This window comes from Magnolia sinica, chromosome 3 (genome assembly GCF_029962835.1).
Source record: "Magnolia sinica isolate HGM2019 chromosome 3, MsV1, whole genome shotgun sequence".
In the NCBI taxonomy this organism is placed as follows: Eukaryota; Viridiplantae; Streptophyta; class Magnoliopsida; order Magnoliales; family Magnoliaceae; genus Magnolia; species Magnolia sinica.
The window spans coordinates 118,059,704-118,077,187 of record NC_080575.1 but is presented as its reverse complement, the minus strand read 5'-3'; the positions used below and the strand labels follow the sequence as shown (position 1 = coordinate 118,077,187).

General features: G+C 42.1%; 2 protein-coding genes across 4 annotated transcripts; one reads left to right on the top strand and one right to left on the bottom strand.

Moving 5' to 3' along the window:
• Window positions 1–1,031: 1,031 nt before the first annotated feature.
• LOC131240929 (oil body-associated protein 2B-like) lies at window positions 1,032–5,418 on the top strand. The gene is made up of 4 exons (XM_058239473.1): window positions 1,032–1,353; window positions 1,866–1,948; window positions 2,032–2,146; window positions 4,984–5,418. The coding sequence occupies exons 1-4, from the start codon at window positions 1,074–1,076 to the stop codon at window positions 5,238–5,240; spliced, it is 735 nt and encodes a 244-aa protein (XP_058095456.1). The 5' UTR covers window positions 1,032–1,073; the 3' UTR covers window positions 5,241–5,418.
• Window positions 5,419–6,545: 1,127 nt separating this feature from the next.
• Window positions 6,546–13,879, bottom strand: LOC131240928 (B-box zinc finger protein 22-like). 3 transcript variants are annotated; one of them, XM_058239470.1, is made up of 3 exons: window positions 13,660–13,879; window positions 8,452–8,880; window positions 6,546–7,087 (listed from the first exon to the last, which is right to left on the bottom strand). In XM_058239470.1, exons 1-3 carry the CDS (start codon window positions 13,840–13,842, stop codon window positions 6,755–6,757), a joined length of 945 nt encoding a protein of 314 aa, XP_058095453.1. In that variant the 5' UTR covers window positions 13,843–13,879; the 3' UTR covers window positions 6,546–6,754. The 3 variants fall into 3 exon arrangements, with proteins under 3 accessions (XP_058095453.1, XP_058095454.1, XP_058095455.1); XM_058239471.1 differs by having other exon boundaries at window positions 6,546–7,048; XM_058239472.1 differs by having other exon boundaries at window positions 6,546–7,045.
• Between the last annotated feature and the right edge of the window lie 3,605 nt (window positions 13,880–17,484).

Genomic DNA, 17,484 nt, shown 5'->3' with positions numbered 1-17,484 from the left:
AGTTCATTTGATGATCAATTAGATCAATTAGCCTATTTTTTAGGCCATGGGAAAACATTAAAAGAAGTATATGATGGACAAATTGCATGTAGCATGAACGTTAAGGTAGGCATACAAAATAATGTGTTCTACTATGTATAATATCTTTTTAACCGTAAAGATTTTTACACAGTTTGAAACATAGCTTTTGTCATATTTTAAATTATACTATTTAGATGTAATATATTTACGGCCTGTAAATCCTTTATTTACAAGCAAATGCCGCTATCAAGCATCTCTTAAAATCCGATTACTTATAAAGTGAGATTCTACCAAGATGCGTCCATGCCGTACACGATCTGCAGGCACGGAAACTGCGAGTTTACTGGAGCAGGTGTGGCCGCTCAGACGTTTCTATCCATCACTTATCTTCACTCTCACCCACAGAATGTGGACCACCAAAAAAATTCTCATTTCCCCCCATCATGGTAAAGGATCAGATGACAAGGGATTTCGAACCATTTCTCCCCCACGAGCCGTCGCCTTTATATGGACGGTCGCGATTGCAGAATGATCATGCCACGAATGCAACGGAGAGATGGTTTTACTGTCTCCTACTGTTTCCTCTCATACTTGCGTGCAGATTTCTCCCAATGGTCGGTTCAATACCTGTCAGACACCTGGGCCACTTACGGCAGACTGCACACATGCCATGCAACCAAAACAGGCAGCAAAAGCTCTAAAATAGCCATACGTGTGTGTGACTTTCACCGTTAGATTTTCTTACCGCCCTCCGGATTAGTGGACCAACACTAGTTTCAATCCTCGTTACCTTCACAGTTTTCCCTGCCGGATGAGTGGCCCTGATCTTTGATACGTGTACCGTCTCCGACACGTATCCCAGCTCACGACTCCTCTCGGAATCTAGCATGCAGCCGTGCATTTTGCGCGTTGTCACGTGTCCATGAAGAGGACACATGTCAGCTTGTGTGTCTCGTGTCCATCCTCTTTCATAGAAAAAGCTGTAGATATACATGCAAGCATCCATGCACGAATCTCACAAGGAGAGAGAGAGAGAGAGAGAGAGAGAGAGAATGGCTTCGAGCGATGAGTCTGCAGGAGTAATGCCTGGTGGAGATGCACCACTTCCAGGAAAGCCAATGACAATGGGGTCACAGCTGGTGGACAAAGGAGCCCAGATGCTCCAGTCCATGAAACCTATTAAGCGGATGCAGCAGCACGTGTGCACCTTCGCCATCTACAGCCACGACATGAATCGCCAGATCCAGACTCACCACTACATCACACGTGTCAACCAGGATTTCCTCCAGTGCGCTGTCTACGACTCCGACGATTCCTCCGCTCGACTTATCGGTACCAGTTCTCTCTTCTTGCACCCGTATAGAAAGCACCCAAGATCAGTGTGGCCCACCATTTTACATGTAGATCCAATCCGTTCATCTGATTATAATCCTTAATCGAACCGTACGTGCAAAAATATCAGCCAATAGAAGACTCATTTGGGTCTCACCAATGGGAAAAATCCAAAATTTCTATATTCATTTCATGCTGGTGAATTGCACCTGATTAACGGGTTTGATGAAAGATAAGACACCAAGTGGTCTCCATACAAAATCCTGTGGGTGGGAATTTCTTGTGATGTGGCCCACCATATCTGTGCATCTGGATGATCTTTTTTCCAAAGCATAAAATCGAGAATAGAATCTGATGGACGGAATGGATTTTACATATACAAATGGTGGGTCCCACAAAGCTTGCTTGTTTTAGGCGTTGTGTAAAACATGAGTTGTAGACGATTCGGGCCCTTTCTTCGTTGGGATTGGTGGGTAATTCGGGAATAAGTGAAAGTTGTATGGGATAAGCAGGTATGGAGTACATCGTGTCGGATCGTATCTTTGAAGCCCTGCCAGCTGAAGAACAGAAGCTGTGGCATTCCCATGCTTATGAGGTGGGCCCCACTTACATAAAAAAAATTACGATACTCTTTTTTTAATAGAAGGGACTTTATTGTTATGAATTTTGACGGTCCAGATCAAAGCCGGTCTGTGGGTGAATCCTGGGGTGCCAGAGATGATACAGAAACCAGAGCTACAAAATCTGGCCAAATCCTACGGCAAGTTTTGGTGCACGTGGCAGGTTGACAGAGGTATGTTTTCTAGAAGCTTCCCATCTTCAGGTGCCGTACACAGGCGCATGGCCCATGTATGAGATCCATGATGTTGATCATGTGGTTCCATGCAGATGTCACCTTTCGAGAAAATTACCACTGTGAACGCTACCTTTTATCCAGCGTCTTTTATAAAGAGTGCAAAACTTACTTTCCCAACTTAGACCTTGAAAGTACGGACAGAGAATTTCAGGACGAAAATACCCCTGCTTTTCGCACCATTACACCTACAGACAGGGGTATTTTCGTCCTCAAATGCTCTGTCCGTACGTACAAGGTCTAAGTTGGGAAGGTAAGTTTTGCACTATTCATAAAAGACGCTGGATAAAAGGTGGCGTTTACAGTGATAATTGGCTACTCCCCCGACACCAGCCAATGGCTGATGGTCGGTGCTCTGTGAGCCCCACCATGATGCATGTGTTTCATCCATTCCGTCCATCTATTTTTCCAGATTATTTTATGGTTTGAGACCAAAAATGAGTATATCCAAATCTCAAGTGGACCACATTACAGGAAATAGTGTTTAATGAGTTTCAACCATTAAGAACCTTTTGGGGGCCATATAAGTTTTGGATGAAGCTGATATTTGTTTTTTTCCCTTCATCTGGGACTTTATGACCTAATCAACATATTGGATGTCAAATAAACAGTACAGTAGGCCTTAGGAGGATTTAAATGGTGGATATCCAATCTCTATTGTTTTCATGTGATGTGGTCCACTGAGATTTATATCCCTCAAGCCTAAAATGATCTTTAAAAATGGATGAACGGAATGGATGAAACACATACATCATTTTGGGGCCTACAGAGCACCGGCAACCAACCCCGGGGCTGGTGGCAGGGGGAGTAGCCAATCCGTTTCCCCTTTCGAGGCCTGTAAATATGCTTGGTCCACATACGTATAATAAATATCCATGGCCGACCTGATTTTCAGGATAGGACGCATGCTGAAATCTGAACATCTGATGAGCGTCCCAGATCCACTACACGTGGACCTTGCCTATCTCATAAACAGATGACTATACATTTGCATAGAATTTGGATGGTCAATTTCTATTTGACGCTCATCCATTGATATCCGTGTGGCCCACTATCTACCTAAATTAGCATGGTGTCTGACATAACATTTTATTAAGGTTTGTTTGGATCGTTGGAATTCCAATAGTAAAATGATAGTTGAAAAACTGATTTCATTTCCATGGTTTTACGTTTAAAAAGGAAAAATGTTGGCCATCTCACAATTTCACTTTCGCTTCATCATAATAGCAAGAAAAAAATTAGTAGGAAGCGCGTGCATGGTTTTATCTTGGCTAGTTTAGCTGTATCACTTTGATGTAGGACATGACACACATTTCTAGTATGGCTGGACCCAAACATGGCCAAATGTAAGCCAAAGTAATTCGTGAGATCGTCGCCCAAATCTTGGCCCAGGCCTGCTTAGGGCATGACATAATTGGGCCCTAGACATATTTGGATCAAAGAAATTCATCTTGGATGGAGAAAAATTGTTGTTTGAAGTGTGAACTGTAAATTGGTAATAACTTTTTTATCTGGTATTGTTATAAAACACACGACCTATTGATCTTTATCTAGTGGGCTTGATCTTTATATAGCGGGCCATCTGAGGTCAACCAACCTCCTTAATAGGCCACATTCGTCCATTTTGCAAGAAAATGAATGCTTTTGAGTTCAAAATTGAAATTTTGTAAAAAATATATATATATTATTTTTAGTAAATTCCGATTTTTGTCATTTTTTCTTATTTATGTAGTTTTAGATTTCGGTCTTTCTTAGAGATTGATTGTAATCATGAATGCTCTTAATTTATGACTTTATATTTTAGCAAAACTTACTTAAGTTCTATTCTAGTTGAATTAAGAACTTTTGCTATTTTGGATAATTTTGAATTAATATTTTATTTTTTCTTTATTAGTAATTTAATTAAGAAAACTTACACATTAGACATTACTCAAATAAAAATATTCAAGTTTCTTTCTCTTCTTTCTTTTGGATTCAAGAAACTAATTTGTAGATTCAAGGCTTTTAATCACTTACGAACACCGTGATATCATCTTTACTTTTTCACTTTTGCACTTTTTCATGCTCTTCCCTACATCACACTCCTTATTGGTCCACCTTAAATGCGATGCAAAATCCTCTCTGCCAATCATAGTCACCACAATTTTATTTTTATTTTTATTTTTTTAAATCCATCCTAAACTTCTATTCATCACAACATGGAAATGAAAAATAAGGCAAAAACCCTTAAATCACATGTTATAGCCCACCCGAGTGAGGCTAAGCACCATGGTGGCCCACCCAAACCTGTAATATGTGTAGCCTCCCTCACTCACCATGGTTGTCCCACACACGATAGCCTTCATGTTAGTGAGGTACAGTAGATGAACATGGTGAATGGAAGCTACCCACCATGGTGCGTCCACATATATACTTGTGTTTTTATATATAAAGACACGCACGCGAGACACAGCCACCCATCCACGCGCGCCCTAGTGGGATTCCTCCAATCGAAGAAAATAAATGTACAAATATTAAAAGGAGGATAGGGGAACAGAAGTGTTTGGTAGGGTGGAATATAGTTGTTTTGAGTTTAAGAGAGTTTTAGTACGTAGGAGCAGTGCCATGAGGTACACATGCGAGGAGCGAGGGAGTCCATCCACATGTTGGTCGCTTTGTTTAGGTGAACGCCCTTATTCCAAACATGGAAACCTTTATTCTTCCCTCATGACATTTCTGATAACATACGCTAATAAGGTGACGGTTGTTACCCTGCACTCACTTCTTTGTTTATCCAGGTGACCGGCTTCCTCTTGGTGCAGCAGCCCTAATGATGTCCCCGCAAGGGGTGAATTTAGGAATGGTGAAGCCAGAGCTTCTTAAGAGCAGGGACGATAAGTACAAGATATCAAGCGATGAGCTGAAGAAATCAAGAGTTGAGATTGAGGAGCCTGAATGGATAAACCCAAACGCGGACCACTGGAAGCAGACTGGGAAGGGTTTCGCCATCGACATCATTCCAACGGTCATGAAAACAAGGGCACACTTTCCTTGAGCTAAGGAAAACTAGGTACGTCTTGTAGTTCTTGGAATGTGTTTGTGCATATGGTACCTTGCTTTTGATGATGGTTATTACTAGTACGTTTGTATGTGTATGTATGGCTTATTATCACCGGGACCAATTACGTGGAAATAGGGTAGTAGGTTGTATGAATGGGCCTTTTTTTGGCACACGTCTGAATTTTTGTGGGACGTGCATTGGTTGCGCACTCTCAAAAGGGTCATGTGATCATCTGGGAAATATTCTTGATGGGCCAGAGTCCAGCAAGCTGACATGAGAGTGCACATGCTGGAGATGTTATGATGATCGGAACCACCCATGTTGTGGATGATGGCTCGAAGAGGCCACAGTAATGATTGTCGCGCAGCCTGGATTGAGCGTCCCCCGACCCACCAGGGTCATGGTTGATACGCATAAGCAACTCAAGAGAACAAAAAGAGGGGCGAATGGCTGAAACTGAAAATTGGGATCCAGGGAATAGGACCATTTGGCCAATACGACTTTAGTAAGATGATTTCCGTCCCTACAAGTTGGTTTCCATTGTTCAAGCACCTGCCATAACCATGATAAAAATCATCCTTTTTTGAGTGTCCCAGGTGAACCATTCATCCTTGTCCACCAATCTTTTACCACTTAGGATAGATCATATGCCAAGTGCACCTTTTACCTGCTTACTCCATGTGCATTGGCTACCTGGCAATGAATTTGCAGGCTATAATCCATTCACCATCGGATCCATGGTCAGGAGTGAATCAGGCCCACACCCTACATTTCCAATGGTGATGTATGCTGATGTATGCTGGACCCCATTCCATCACCCACCCAAATTGTATACCGGATGCTTGTAGGTTCACAGACGGCGAACAGAGGCACCGGTGCTGTTGTGTCACCCCATGCCACTCAGCTAATTCCACTTCCTTTTCACTGCATTGGGTGCTGTTGTGTCACCCCATGCCACTCAGCTAATTCCACTTCCTTTTCACCGCATTGGTTACTGTTATCCTTCATTTGTCCGCATTCGACCCTTTGGCCTAACAATGCTCCCAGAACCATAACACAGAAAAACAGCACTTAGCCGAATCCACTGCAACAAAGATAATGTTGGAGCTAGCACACCAGGTCCACTCGCTTTGTGGACAAACCAGCACACCAGTTCCACTCAGCTTTGTGGAGATGACAAAGACTGTTCAAATATCATGCGAGTCCATTTATCAGGCCCACTTGGTGAGTGAACCAGCCTAATGCCGGGCCGGGCCCTACCTGATTCCTGGCAAGAAGCCCAAATGGGTGCACCACATAAAGAAGGCAGAACTTCCTTAAGCTTCCACTATAGAAAAAAAAGGCCAAACAGACCCACCAGCAGGAAGGACAGGGTTAAAAAATAAAAGAAAAAAGAAAAAGTTGGAAGGCTTTTGGAGGAAAGGAAAACTACAGGCTTTATACAACAATTAAAATAGCAAGTTCACTATCTGAGGATGATTTTGGACCCAGCGTCCTTGCCTGGCTTGTTAAGACAGCCTCCGTCTTTTCAAAATCACATCCGCTGTGTTTAGTTGGTACTCATGGTCATTTTGCAAAGATGGCGAACATATGTCAGGCACAAATACCGAATTGTTGGCTGAATGGTTGCTCCGGAAGTTCTTCGGCCAGTAGAGACCTGTGGCTGTGGGTGGAGAAGGGATTTTGGGCTGTGGGATCTCCGGTACCTGGCCCAAGCATTCATCAAGGTCTAGATCCTCATCGGCAGCAGCTCGGTAGATTGGAGACCATTCAGAATCTCCAAGCTTGGCAAAATCAGCCTGCTGAACATCAACCAAAAAAAGTGGATAGGAGATATGAATCTGTCAAAAAAATTCATCCACAAAGGATTAATGCATGCAGAAAGTACTCTTAAAAATAACCTCACAGTTTCAGCCAGGAGTTCTTCAGAATACCTAGACAAACTTGAAAGAGTGAATGCAATCAAGCGAAATGTGGTTTTATATATTGCTATCATTATATGTATCGCATACTTGTGGTTTTATGTATTGCTATCATTATATGTATCGCATACTTGTATCACTATCATCAATAAAATTGCAGATACCAGGGAATGTTTCACTGACTAAAGGAAACACTACAAAAAACGGTGGAATTTTTTTTGATAAGGAAACACTACAAAAACGGTGGAATTTTTTATTCATACCTCAGAAGATGTTAAAAAAGACGCAGATTGCAGATTACACACGACACGAAATATTACACACACACATGATAGCTTTCCATTGTGCAGGAGCTCAAACTACAAACTTCCAAACAAAATTATTTTATTTCTGATTTTAATTTTTATGAAATAACGCAATAATTTATCATATATAATGCATTAATTTAACATACCTAAGAAGAAATCTCCCTAACAATCTCACAGGTAGACATTGGTATTGTCAATACTAACCAAAATAGCTCTGATATAATCAAATGTATCAACGACAGAGCATTTTTCCCAGAAGGTTGTTGTCGATGTCTCACAATATTTCATGATACGGTGAGAAATCAGCAAATATTATTGAAACTGGTAAATTGGCCCCCAGTGTGTATATTGCTGAACTGTGATACAGATAACATCAGCTGATATTATCAATAATATCAGTAATATTTTGAAATATCCTACCCAAGCCAAAGGAAGAAGTGGACGGTCAGCATACACAACGGTCACAGCAACTAAAATCCTCTCAGGAGATTAGATCTCCAAAGAAGGAAGAAAAAAAAAAAACTATAGATCAACCACACGTCAAAGAGAATAGAAACCCACTTGAGGGTGACAAACACAGGTATGCCCTATGCACTCCTATTCTGCTACAACTACAACAGCCATAAAATATGGATATGTCCGAGGGATGGGTGTAAATCATCGAATAGGACAAAATTCTTTCACAAGATGGTCATCTTTTACTTGTGAGCTATGGAAAAGAAGGCATATATACCCTGCAACAGGCCTTAACAATTGCAGGATATTCATCCTTTACCCATGAATGACCAATCTAAGCTCCTTACAATTTAGAGAAAGCTCACACACTTCAAAAAATCAAATATAGTTGAGTACTGCTAACAAGAAACCCATGTCTATTCGGGATCCCTGTATTTTATATGAGAATGAACATTTTATCCATTCACCTCAAATCTTTCTATAAATGAAATGAGAAAAATAGTAATGGCTGCATCGTACCTTGGAGGATCCCTGATCCATGAACCCATAGTTCTGACTGAAATCCGTTAATCCTAGAAAGTCTTCCAAAGGCCAATCGGGAATAATTCCAGGCACCGTGCCACAGCTGGAAAATGACACCTTGCTAGCAGGTAAGCCTCCACCAACACCTGGTTGGCTCACTAATACTCCATTGTTTTCACCAGACAACGATATTGAGGTTCCACATTTAAATGAGGGTTCAGAGGGTGGTTCTGTAGTTCTTTGCATGGAGTTCGACTTTGCCTTGGAAGAAGCAATTGGCTCGGTGGGTTCAAGCCCCACTTTCACCCCGGTGAGCAGAAACCTCTGGTGGGCAGAAACATAAGAGTTTGCAGTGTGGATGGCGACATCACATTTTCTACAGAGCAAAGCACGGTCCTCTAAGCAGAAAAAGTAGCCAGCCGTCTCCTGTAGTAGAAGTTAAATGGAATTAACGAACTTGAGGAATCAAGTCAGAGAGCTTTATCATGCAAACCAAGATGAAAAAACACAAATCACCATAATGAACATTCTTTTTAAAATAACCAAAAGGTGAGAGCACACCACCTGCAACCCATTGATGGGAAAAAAGGATACACCAATCCAGGGCAGGGCATGAACCTGGCCCCCAAGAAGTCGTACATAAAGCCACATAAATAAATAAACAAAATACACACAAAATGACATATGCCAAAGCCAACTATATCCATTCGGATATTCCAAATTCCCAAATTGCCTCTCTTGGAAGATCCATAGAATGAACAAGTTCAATACCATCTTAAGGGGGAAAATGAAGGGGAGAAAAATGCCAATTTGAATGGCCTCAACTCAAGTGAGGGAAGCAATAGGAAAGAACATAGAACCAAAAAGAGTTCAAAGAATAACACATTCTGCATATGGAATGTACAATCTGGATATGGAAAGTGTAAATATGTTATGCATTTGGTGATTCCGAGAAAATAGGCAGAGGAACATTATTGAACCCTAATCATTAAATAATTCCCTTAACAAGTTGCCCTACAACAGATTGATTCAAAAGGAAAACAAAAATAAGCAGAATGAACGTGGGATTCTTTGCTAAGAGAGCTCACGCCTGTGATGGACGCAAGTCTAGATCGCTTCCATCCAAGTATCTCAGGCTTCCACTTGGTGTGGGCAATCCTTCAAAATCCCAGTGGGATACCATCATTCTAAGACTGGAACTCGCTGCTCGGAAAGGATGGTATTGTCAATGGCAGGTAGACTGACCCTCATCAAAGAGGCTCTGACTGTGATACCAACCTAGTCCTTATCTCTATTCAAATGTCCAGTGTCAGTTATTGTGTGTATTGAAAAAATCCAACAAGATTTTTTATGGCAAGGAACGAAATCTAAGTACAGATTTCATCTTCTTGATTGGAAAGTAGTGTGCAAGCAGATGGAGCAAAAAGGGGCTGGAATTGGGCTGTTAAAAGTAACAAATGATGCTCTCTTGGGCAAGTGGATATGGAGATTTGCAACAGAAAATGATGCTATCATGGTCAAGTGGATATGGAGATTTGCAACAGAAAATGATGTTATCTTGGGCAAGTGGATATGGAGATTTGCAACAGAAAACGATGCCTTTTGGAGACGGGCAATTGTGGAGGAATATGGGTGTCATGCTGATGATAAATGCACACCTCAATCCAGTAGATACAGATCCTCTGGTTGCTGGAAAGCATTATGCCTAAGGAAAATGTAGTCTTACAAGGGACAGCAGTAGAGATAGGCATCGCAGAGATACTAGCTTTTGGATTGCCGATTGTATTTTGTCCTCTGTTCATTGGTGATTAACAAAGATGCAGACTATTTCGAAACAGTGAATCAAATAATTATTTGGAACACAGCACTCAGAAGAATGTCACAAAAGAGGACGAGTTAGAAGTTTTGGAACTAAAGAATCATCTGTCGTCAGTTGTGATTGATATAGAGGAGGATTTTCTTATTTGGAGATGGGATCCATCAAAAACCTTCTCAGTTAAGTCACAGGCGAAAAGATTGATCCCTGAGAGTGTCAGTAGCTCCAATGGGATGGGTTTGGTAATCTAAGGCCCCTCCTAGGGTCATAGTGTTCACATGGCTACCCAGGTATGATCACTTCTTAAAAGTGGATCTTCTTCGACACCGGAACATGATCATAGTTAATGGGTGCTGCTCATGCCTGAGGATTGCTGAAGATTTGAACCATCTCCTCATCCGTTGCTGTTTCTCACAATCAGTGCGGATGTGGGAGCTGAGGCAGCTCCAGATGGTTTGGATCATGTGGAACACAATCCAGCAACTGTTCAACACTTGAAATTTTCAGCATTCGTGTAAAAGGCACAAATCCATGAGGCAAATGTACTTCCTTGCAGTCCTATGGGCAATGTGGAAGGAGCAAAACATTCAAGGGTGTCTGTTCGTCACTTCTTTTGTGATCCGTAGAGTTAAATATCTGTTTTCTCGTGGGTGCAGTGGCGGGTTTGGCATCCTTATGATCTGGAGGAAGGCCCCCCTCTCTTGAGTGGCCTGCTATTTGGCTTGTATGCTTTAGCCTTTGGGCCTTTATTGTTAATAAGAATCCTCATTGCCAATCAGAAAAACGCAGAATGAGAGAAACTTAAACCAAACCCAAGCAGCTCTCTCCATTCAAAACTCAATAAAAATTAATAGAACCCACCGAGAGCCATCTGTTGGAGATGACTCATAACTATGAAGCACATATAAATAATACTAAGTTTCACCAACAGTTCTTTAACTCCTCATTAGTAAATTGGACTAATGAAACCTAGTCGAGCTGGACTTCCTTTAAGTGTGGAAGCACAAAACTCACACAAACATCATAAAGGGGTGTACACATGCATGAAAAATCTGCAACAGCAATGAAAAGAAATCTATAATAAATTTTGGAACAGAAGAATAGGGTAGACACCTAATTATCCCTAGCCATGTTGGAGACGGCAAAACTCTAATAGATTATTTGGATTTCTGCTGTCAGGAACCCATGGACCAAATAACTTGCTATTACGAATCACAACAAAGCTGGGCCTCTCTATCAACAGAAAGCATTCACTGCAACCAGTGCGCAGCAATTACGATGAAGAGAATGCAATAAACAGTGACCTGGTCTGCATGCTATGTCCTGACAACCATATTACAAATCAATGCTGTGTTGCAGTTGATGGAGAAGAGAAGAACAAGAGGAAAGAAAGAAAAAGAGCTACAAGGAAAACGAAGGTGAGTTACAAGCAAGGTGAGTTATTTCTTATTCAACCAAAATAAGATAGCTTTTTTCAATACTTAAAAGATCCTCCCATCACCCCCTTTTGTAGGACTCTCCTTTAAGCTTGAACTTCGCTAACATCAACCAATGACTAATCATGTCCCTTGGTGTAATGAAGAAAGACACTCTTAAAGTAATTGCACCTAAAGTTGCTAAGTTTTGTGACATCGGAACTCTAAAAAGAATCCAACCAAATAAAAGAATGAATAGAAGAGAGCATTCACATTTACAAATCAGTCTCAAGAATTTAATAATAATAATAAAAGGACCAAGGGTGAAAAACTAGGAGTGATATTTTACAGCTCCCCTGAAAGAGACAAACAAAGAAGAACACAACAATGAGTTCTGCCTTCAAAATCAGAGAGGTACAATGGTGATAAAAATTCAGTGTTGAAAGCAGGGGTCACAACCACAACAGTTAAACCCTACATCCCCAACAAGGAATTATATCATCCTCACCTTATTGATATGCATGGTCTCCCCTGGTTGTCAATTCGCACAAGTGCACACTATGGTTCAGTGACCTAGAACATCGACCGGACATGCACCATAGTACATCGAGCATGGTTCAAATGTGCATGGTCGGGAGACTATCCATCTCATTGGTCCTCTTCCAGTTGACTTTGGACTGTAGCTGAATTTCTTTTCTCAACCATTGGTTTACAGGCCACCACCGGAAGGTGAGGATTGCCCCCATTGAAGAATTTGTTTGTCATGATCCATTGAGTGTTGCCAATCAGATCATCACTAGTATAAAAAAAAAAAAAATTTTAATTAAAAAATTTATATAAAAAAAAAAAAAACTCAGCATAGCCAACCCCTGATATACATCATAGCCCGATTGAAAATCCCTGATACACATCTAAATACCCTTATTTGACCTGGACACAACGCAAAATGAAGCACAAAGACTGGATGGATACCTGACCAGTACCCACACCCAGTTGAATCGGGGTCCTAAAATTTGGAGGCCCAGACCTGGCAAGACCCGATCCGGATCAGCCCGGGCATGGATATTCTAGGACCCAACCTGATCTGGCCCAATGATTGCCCGACTAATGGATACCCTAAGCATCAAGGATGTTATATTGCCCCATCTCAAAATCCCATTTATCCTCTCTTGAAAAGGAAATGGGGCATTCTATGATCCTTAACCAAAGGACATGTAGCATCCTCATATTTTAGCCCATAAGCTTGGACGCAAGTTCCAGAAGCCTAACCCGTTGATCCATTGGACCTCACCATGTTTGGAATGTTCCTGAGAGAACCCCTCCATCAGAAATCCTAACAATTCTATCGGTGGAGTTCAAATAAACGGTCAAGAGAGAGAAGAAAGAGATTGAGAGAGAAAGAGAGCTTCCCTTGCACAAGATAACCGCAAGGACACCAGACATATGGTGGAGCTGATGATGGTAAAAATCCTCAAAGGGAGAAGAGAAGGATGCCACTATTTTTAGTATTTACACTCTCTCCGACTCCCAAGAAAACACCCAGCCCTTCTATTTTTGGTTATACAACCATTTTTCTCATCAAAAACCTGTATTCAGTTCGCAGAGTAGCCACTATGGCATTTCTCTATCAAAAAAAAAAAAAAAAATCACTGTTAAGAATTAACAAGAATTCAACCATTTTTCTCATCAAAACCCTGTATTCAGTTCGAAGAGTAGCCACTATGGCATTTCTCGATCAAAACGAACCAAAAAAAAAAAAATCATTGTTAAGAATTAACAATAATTGATTTTGAAATCCAGAGAATCCCCAACACATCCACCCAAATCCCTCTTTAAAATCTAGAAGTTAAAACAGGAGAAAACCCCATGAAATCAATTTCACAAAAAATAAATAAATAAATAAAAGAAAATCAGAGAACAAGTCGATCGATCGGATTCAAAATAAAAAACTAAATCAAATTAAATTGAAAAAACCTGGCAAATATCGCATCTGGGCATCTGAGAAGAGGAGTTGGAGAGCGGGACTCTCTGATGCTTGCTCGCGAGCTTGTTGGCCGCATGAATCTTCTGGTCGCACGCCCAGCACAGCGCCGCTTCGTCCGCGCAACACAGCACGCTCGCCTCTGCTCTCTCGCACGCGTTGCACTGTATCTTCATCCTCTCTCTCTCTCTCTCTCTCTCTCTCTCTCTCTCTCTCTCTCTCTCTCTCTCGATATCAAAACCCTAATTTCTACCGCTTCTGACGGCTGCCCCGTTCTAGGGTTTTAGGGAGAGAGATGGGAGGGAGAACGGAGAAGCAAAGGGAATTTCGCTGGGGTTTTATGAAGAGGAAGGGCAGTTTCGTAAATCCTCGCCATCTCCTTCCTAGCCGACATATTATTTACGGAAACGGATCGGCTACTCCCCCTGCCACCAGCCAATGGCTGATGGTCGGTGCTCTGTGGGCCTCACCATGATGTATATGTTTCATCCATGCTGTACATCTATTCTTATAGATCATTTTATGTTATGAGAGAAAATTTTAACTATATCTAAATCTCAAGAGGACTACATTACATGAAACAGTGTTGAATGAACCTTGACCATTAAAAACGTTTTAGGGCCATCTAAGTTTTGGATCAAGCTGATGTTTATTATTTCCCTTCGTCTGGATCTTTATGACCTAACCAACAGATTAGATGTCAAATAAACAGTCTAGTAGGCCTTAAGAAGATTTTAACGGTGGATATCAAATAATTATTATTTTCCTGTGGTCTGGTCCACCTCAGATTTACATCCCTATACGTTTTTTTATTAATCCCTAAAATGATTGAAAAATGGATGAACGGAATGATGAAATAAATACGTTATGGTGGGTCACGCAGAGCACCGACCATCTGCCACGGGGCTGATGTCAGGGGGAGTAGCCAATCTTTCTCCATTTACATGCATTGGTCACCCATGTTATGCCACGTGTTTGTACGGACAATGTATCACTGTACGGACACTGGCGCTTGCTGTCCAGTGGCCGAGATGTCACCGGTTGATATCGGTACTATCTCGTCAGCGAAATCTCGCCAAAAAAGTGGGGTTTGTGTAGCGCGTGCAAGGCACGTGTTACACGGAATTGAGAACAAAGTTTTCGCTGACCCCTGGAATAGAATGGAGGGAAATTGGACACATTGACCTCCATGTATGGTCATATTCTCCAAAGACATGTCTTTTGACAAGCTTTCGAAAATTATTTAGACTGAAATGCTCTTTGTGCTTAGTTCAAAAGTTGTACTATTTTACAGTGAATAAGAAGTTATGTGGTATTTAATGACATGTACATGGTCCTTTTTAGGCATGGGTAAGGCCCAACTCGTGGGGCTCACACTTATATATGTGTATAATTAAACTGCCCATCCTTCTTGCCATGTCATTTTAAGGCTAAGGCCTAAATATTAGCCTGATCCAGTGCTCGTGTGGCCCACATAATAGAAAATAATAGTGACTGTTGAAACTTTCTAGACTCACTGTATGACGCCCTGTCACTGTGGCCACATGTGGACGAGCACACGTGGGCAAGCACATATGTGGGCGGGCCCCAAGATGGCTAGCAGGCTACTGTATAGCTGGCAGGCTACTGTGCACACAGTGAAGGTGAAACTTTATCCCACATCAGAAGTGTCGTCTGAAGTAATGGTAGTTATATATAGAGTTATCACCCTATACTGTATGAGGCCTTTTTGGGGCGATCCCGAGAATAAAGCCGTGCGGGCTATGCCCAGAGCGGACAATATCATACAGTGTGGGCGTAGGCTGTTACAAATGGTATCAAAGCCGAAGACGGCTCTGCCCTCGGTGAGGGATATTGTGACACCCAGTCACTATGGCCACATGTGGGTGGGCACACGTGGGCGAGCGCACATGTGGGCGGGCCCCAAGATGGCTGGCAGGCTACTGTATGGATGGCAGGCTACTGTGCACACAGTGAAGGTGAAACTTTGTCCCACATCAGAAGTGTCATCTGAAGTAATGGTAGTTATACGTGGAGTTATCACCTTATATTTTATGAGGCCTTTTGGGGCAACCCCGAGGACAAAATCGTGCGGGCTGTGCTCAGAGCGAACAATATCATACAGTGTGGGCGTGGCCTGTTACACACTGTGATGTTTGTTAGAATTGGACACTGCCTAAGTCATGACTTTTTGGGCCCACATCTAGCTGGGCGATAAGATGGATGGATCGGATCACCCCATCATGGGCCTTAGGCTACGATACCAATGGTTAGGTAGTAAAGGAAGTGAAGAACACGTGGAAACCACAGTCCATGCAATATAATAACCACGACCCATGTAACATGACAACTACGACTCATGCAAACCATGATCCATATGGGCCCACATTGATGTATGTGTATAATCTATGCCGCTCATCCTTTTTGTCGTGCATTTTAGGACTAGAGCCGAAATATCAGCCTAATTCGATGCTCGTTTGGGCCACAAAATAGAAAATAATAGTGATTGTTGAAATTTCCAAGCTCATCGTAATGCTTGTTAGAAGTGGATACTGTCCAAGTCAGGACTTTTTGGGCCCACGGCGAGCTGGCCGACAAGGTGGATGGATCAGATCACCCCACTGTGGGCCTTAAGCCATGGTACCAGTGGTTTGTTAGAAGTGGAAGTGCACACGTTGCAAACCACGATCCATGCAATATGACAACCATGACCCATATAACATGACAACTATGACCCGTGCAAACAACAACCCATATGAACCCACATTGATGTATGTGTACAATCCATGCCGCCTATCCTTTTTGCTATATCATTTTAGGGCTAGGGCCCAAATATCAGCCTGATCCGATGCTCATGTGAGCTACAAAATAGAAAATAATAGTGTTGAAACTTTCCAGGCTCACCGTGATGCTTGCTAGAAGTGAACACTGCCCAAGTCAGGACTTTTTGGAATCACGGCAAGCTGGCCGACAAGGTGGATGGATCAGATCACCCCATTGTGGTCCTCAAGCTATGGTACCAGTGGTTTGCTAGAAGAGGAAGTGAACACGTTGCAAACCACAATCCATGCAACATGACAACCACCGACCTATATAACATGATAACTACGACCCATGCAAACAACGACTCATATGGGCCCACATTGATGTATGTGTATAATCCATGCCGCTCATCCTTTTTGCAGTGTCATTTTAGGGGTAGGGCCCAAATATCAGCCTGATCCAGCACTAGTGTAGGCTACAAAATAGAAAATAATGGTGAGCGTTGAAACTCTCTACGCTCATTGTGATGTTTGTTACAAGTAGACACTTCCCAGGTCAGGACCTTTTAGGCTCATGGCAAGCTGGCCGACAAGGTGTATGGATCAGACCACTACATTGTGGGCCATAAGCTATGGTACCAATGGTTTAGTAGAAGAGGAAGTGAACATGTCACAAACCACGATCTATGCAACCTGACAACTACGACTCATGCAAACCGCAACCCAAATGGGCCCATAATAGGGTGACCTAATCCATCCACCTTGTTGGCCAGCTTACCGTGGGCCCAAAAAGTCCTGACTTGGGCAGTATCCGCTTCTAACAAACATCACAGTGAGCCTAGAAAGTTTCAACAGTCACTAATATTTTCTATTTTGTGGCCCACACGAGCGTTGTATCAAGCTGATATTTGTGCCCTACCCCTAAAATGACACGGCAAAAAGGATGGGCGGCATAGATTATACACATATATCAATGTGGGCCCATTTGGGTCATGGGTTGTAGTTGTCATGTTGTATGGATCGTGGTTTGCAACGTGTTCACTTCCTCTTCTACCA

What these genes read in the sequence shown, in the direction of transcription:
- LOC131240929 (XM_058239473.1), top strand. Translation starts at nt 1,074, where the DNA reads ATGGCTTCGAGCGATGAGTCTGCAGGAGTAATGCCTGGTGGAGATGCA. An exon ending in TTCCTCCGCTCGACTTATCG is followed by an intron (nt 1,354 to 1,865) that starts GTACCAGTTCTC and finishes TGGGATAAGCAG; the next exon opens with GTATGGAGTACATCGTGTCG. An exon ending in CACGTGGCAGGTTGACAGAG is followed by an intron (nt 2,147 to 4,983) that starts GTATGTTTTCTA and finishes TTGTTTATCCAG; the next exon opens with GTGACCGGCTTCCTCTTGGT.
- LOC131240928 (XM_058239470.1), bottom strand. Translation starts at nt 13,842, where the DNA reads ATGAAGATACAGTGCAACGCGTGCGAGAGAGCAGAGGCGAGCGTGCTG. An exon ending in CCAGATGCGATATTTGCCAG is followed by an intron (nt 8,881 to 13,659) that starts GTTTTTTCAATT and finishes CTTCTACTACAG; the next exon opens with GAGACGGCTGGCTACTTTTT. An exon ending in TGGATCAGGGATCCTCCAAG is followed by an intron (nt 7,088 to 8,451) that starts GTACGATGCAGC and finishes TTTTTTTGACAG; the next exon opens with ATTCATATCTCCTATCCACT.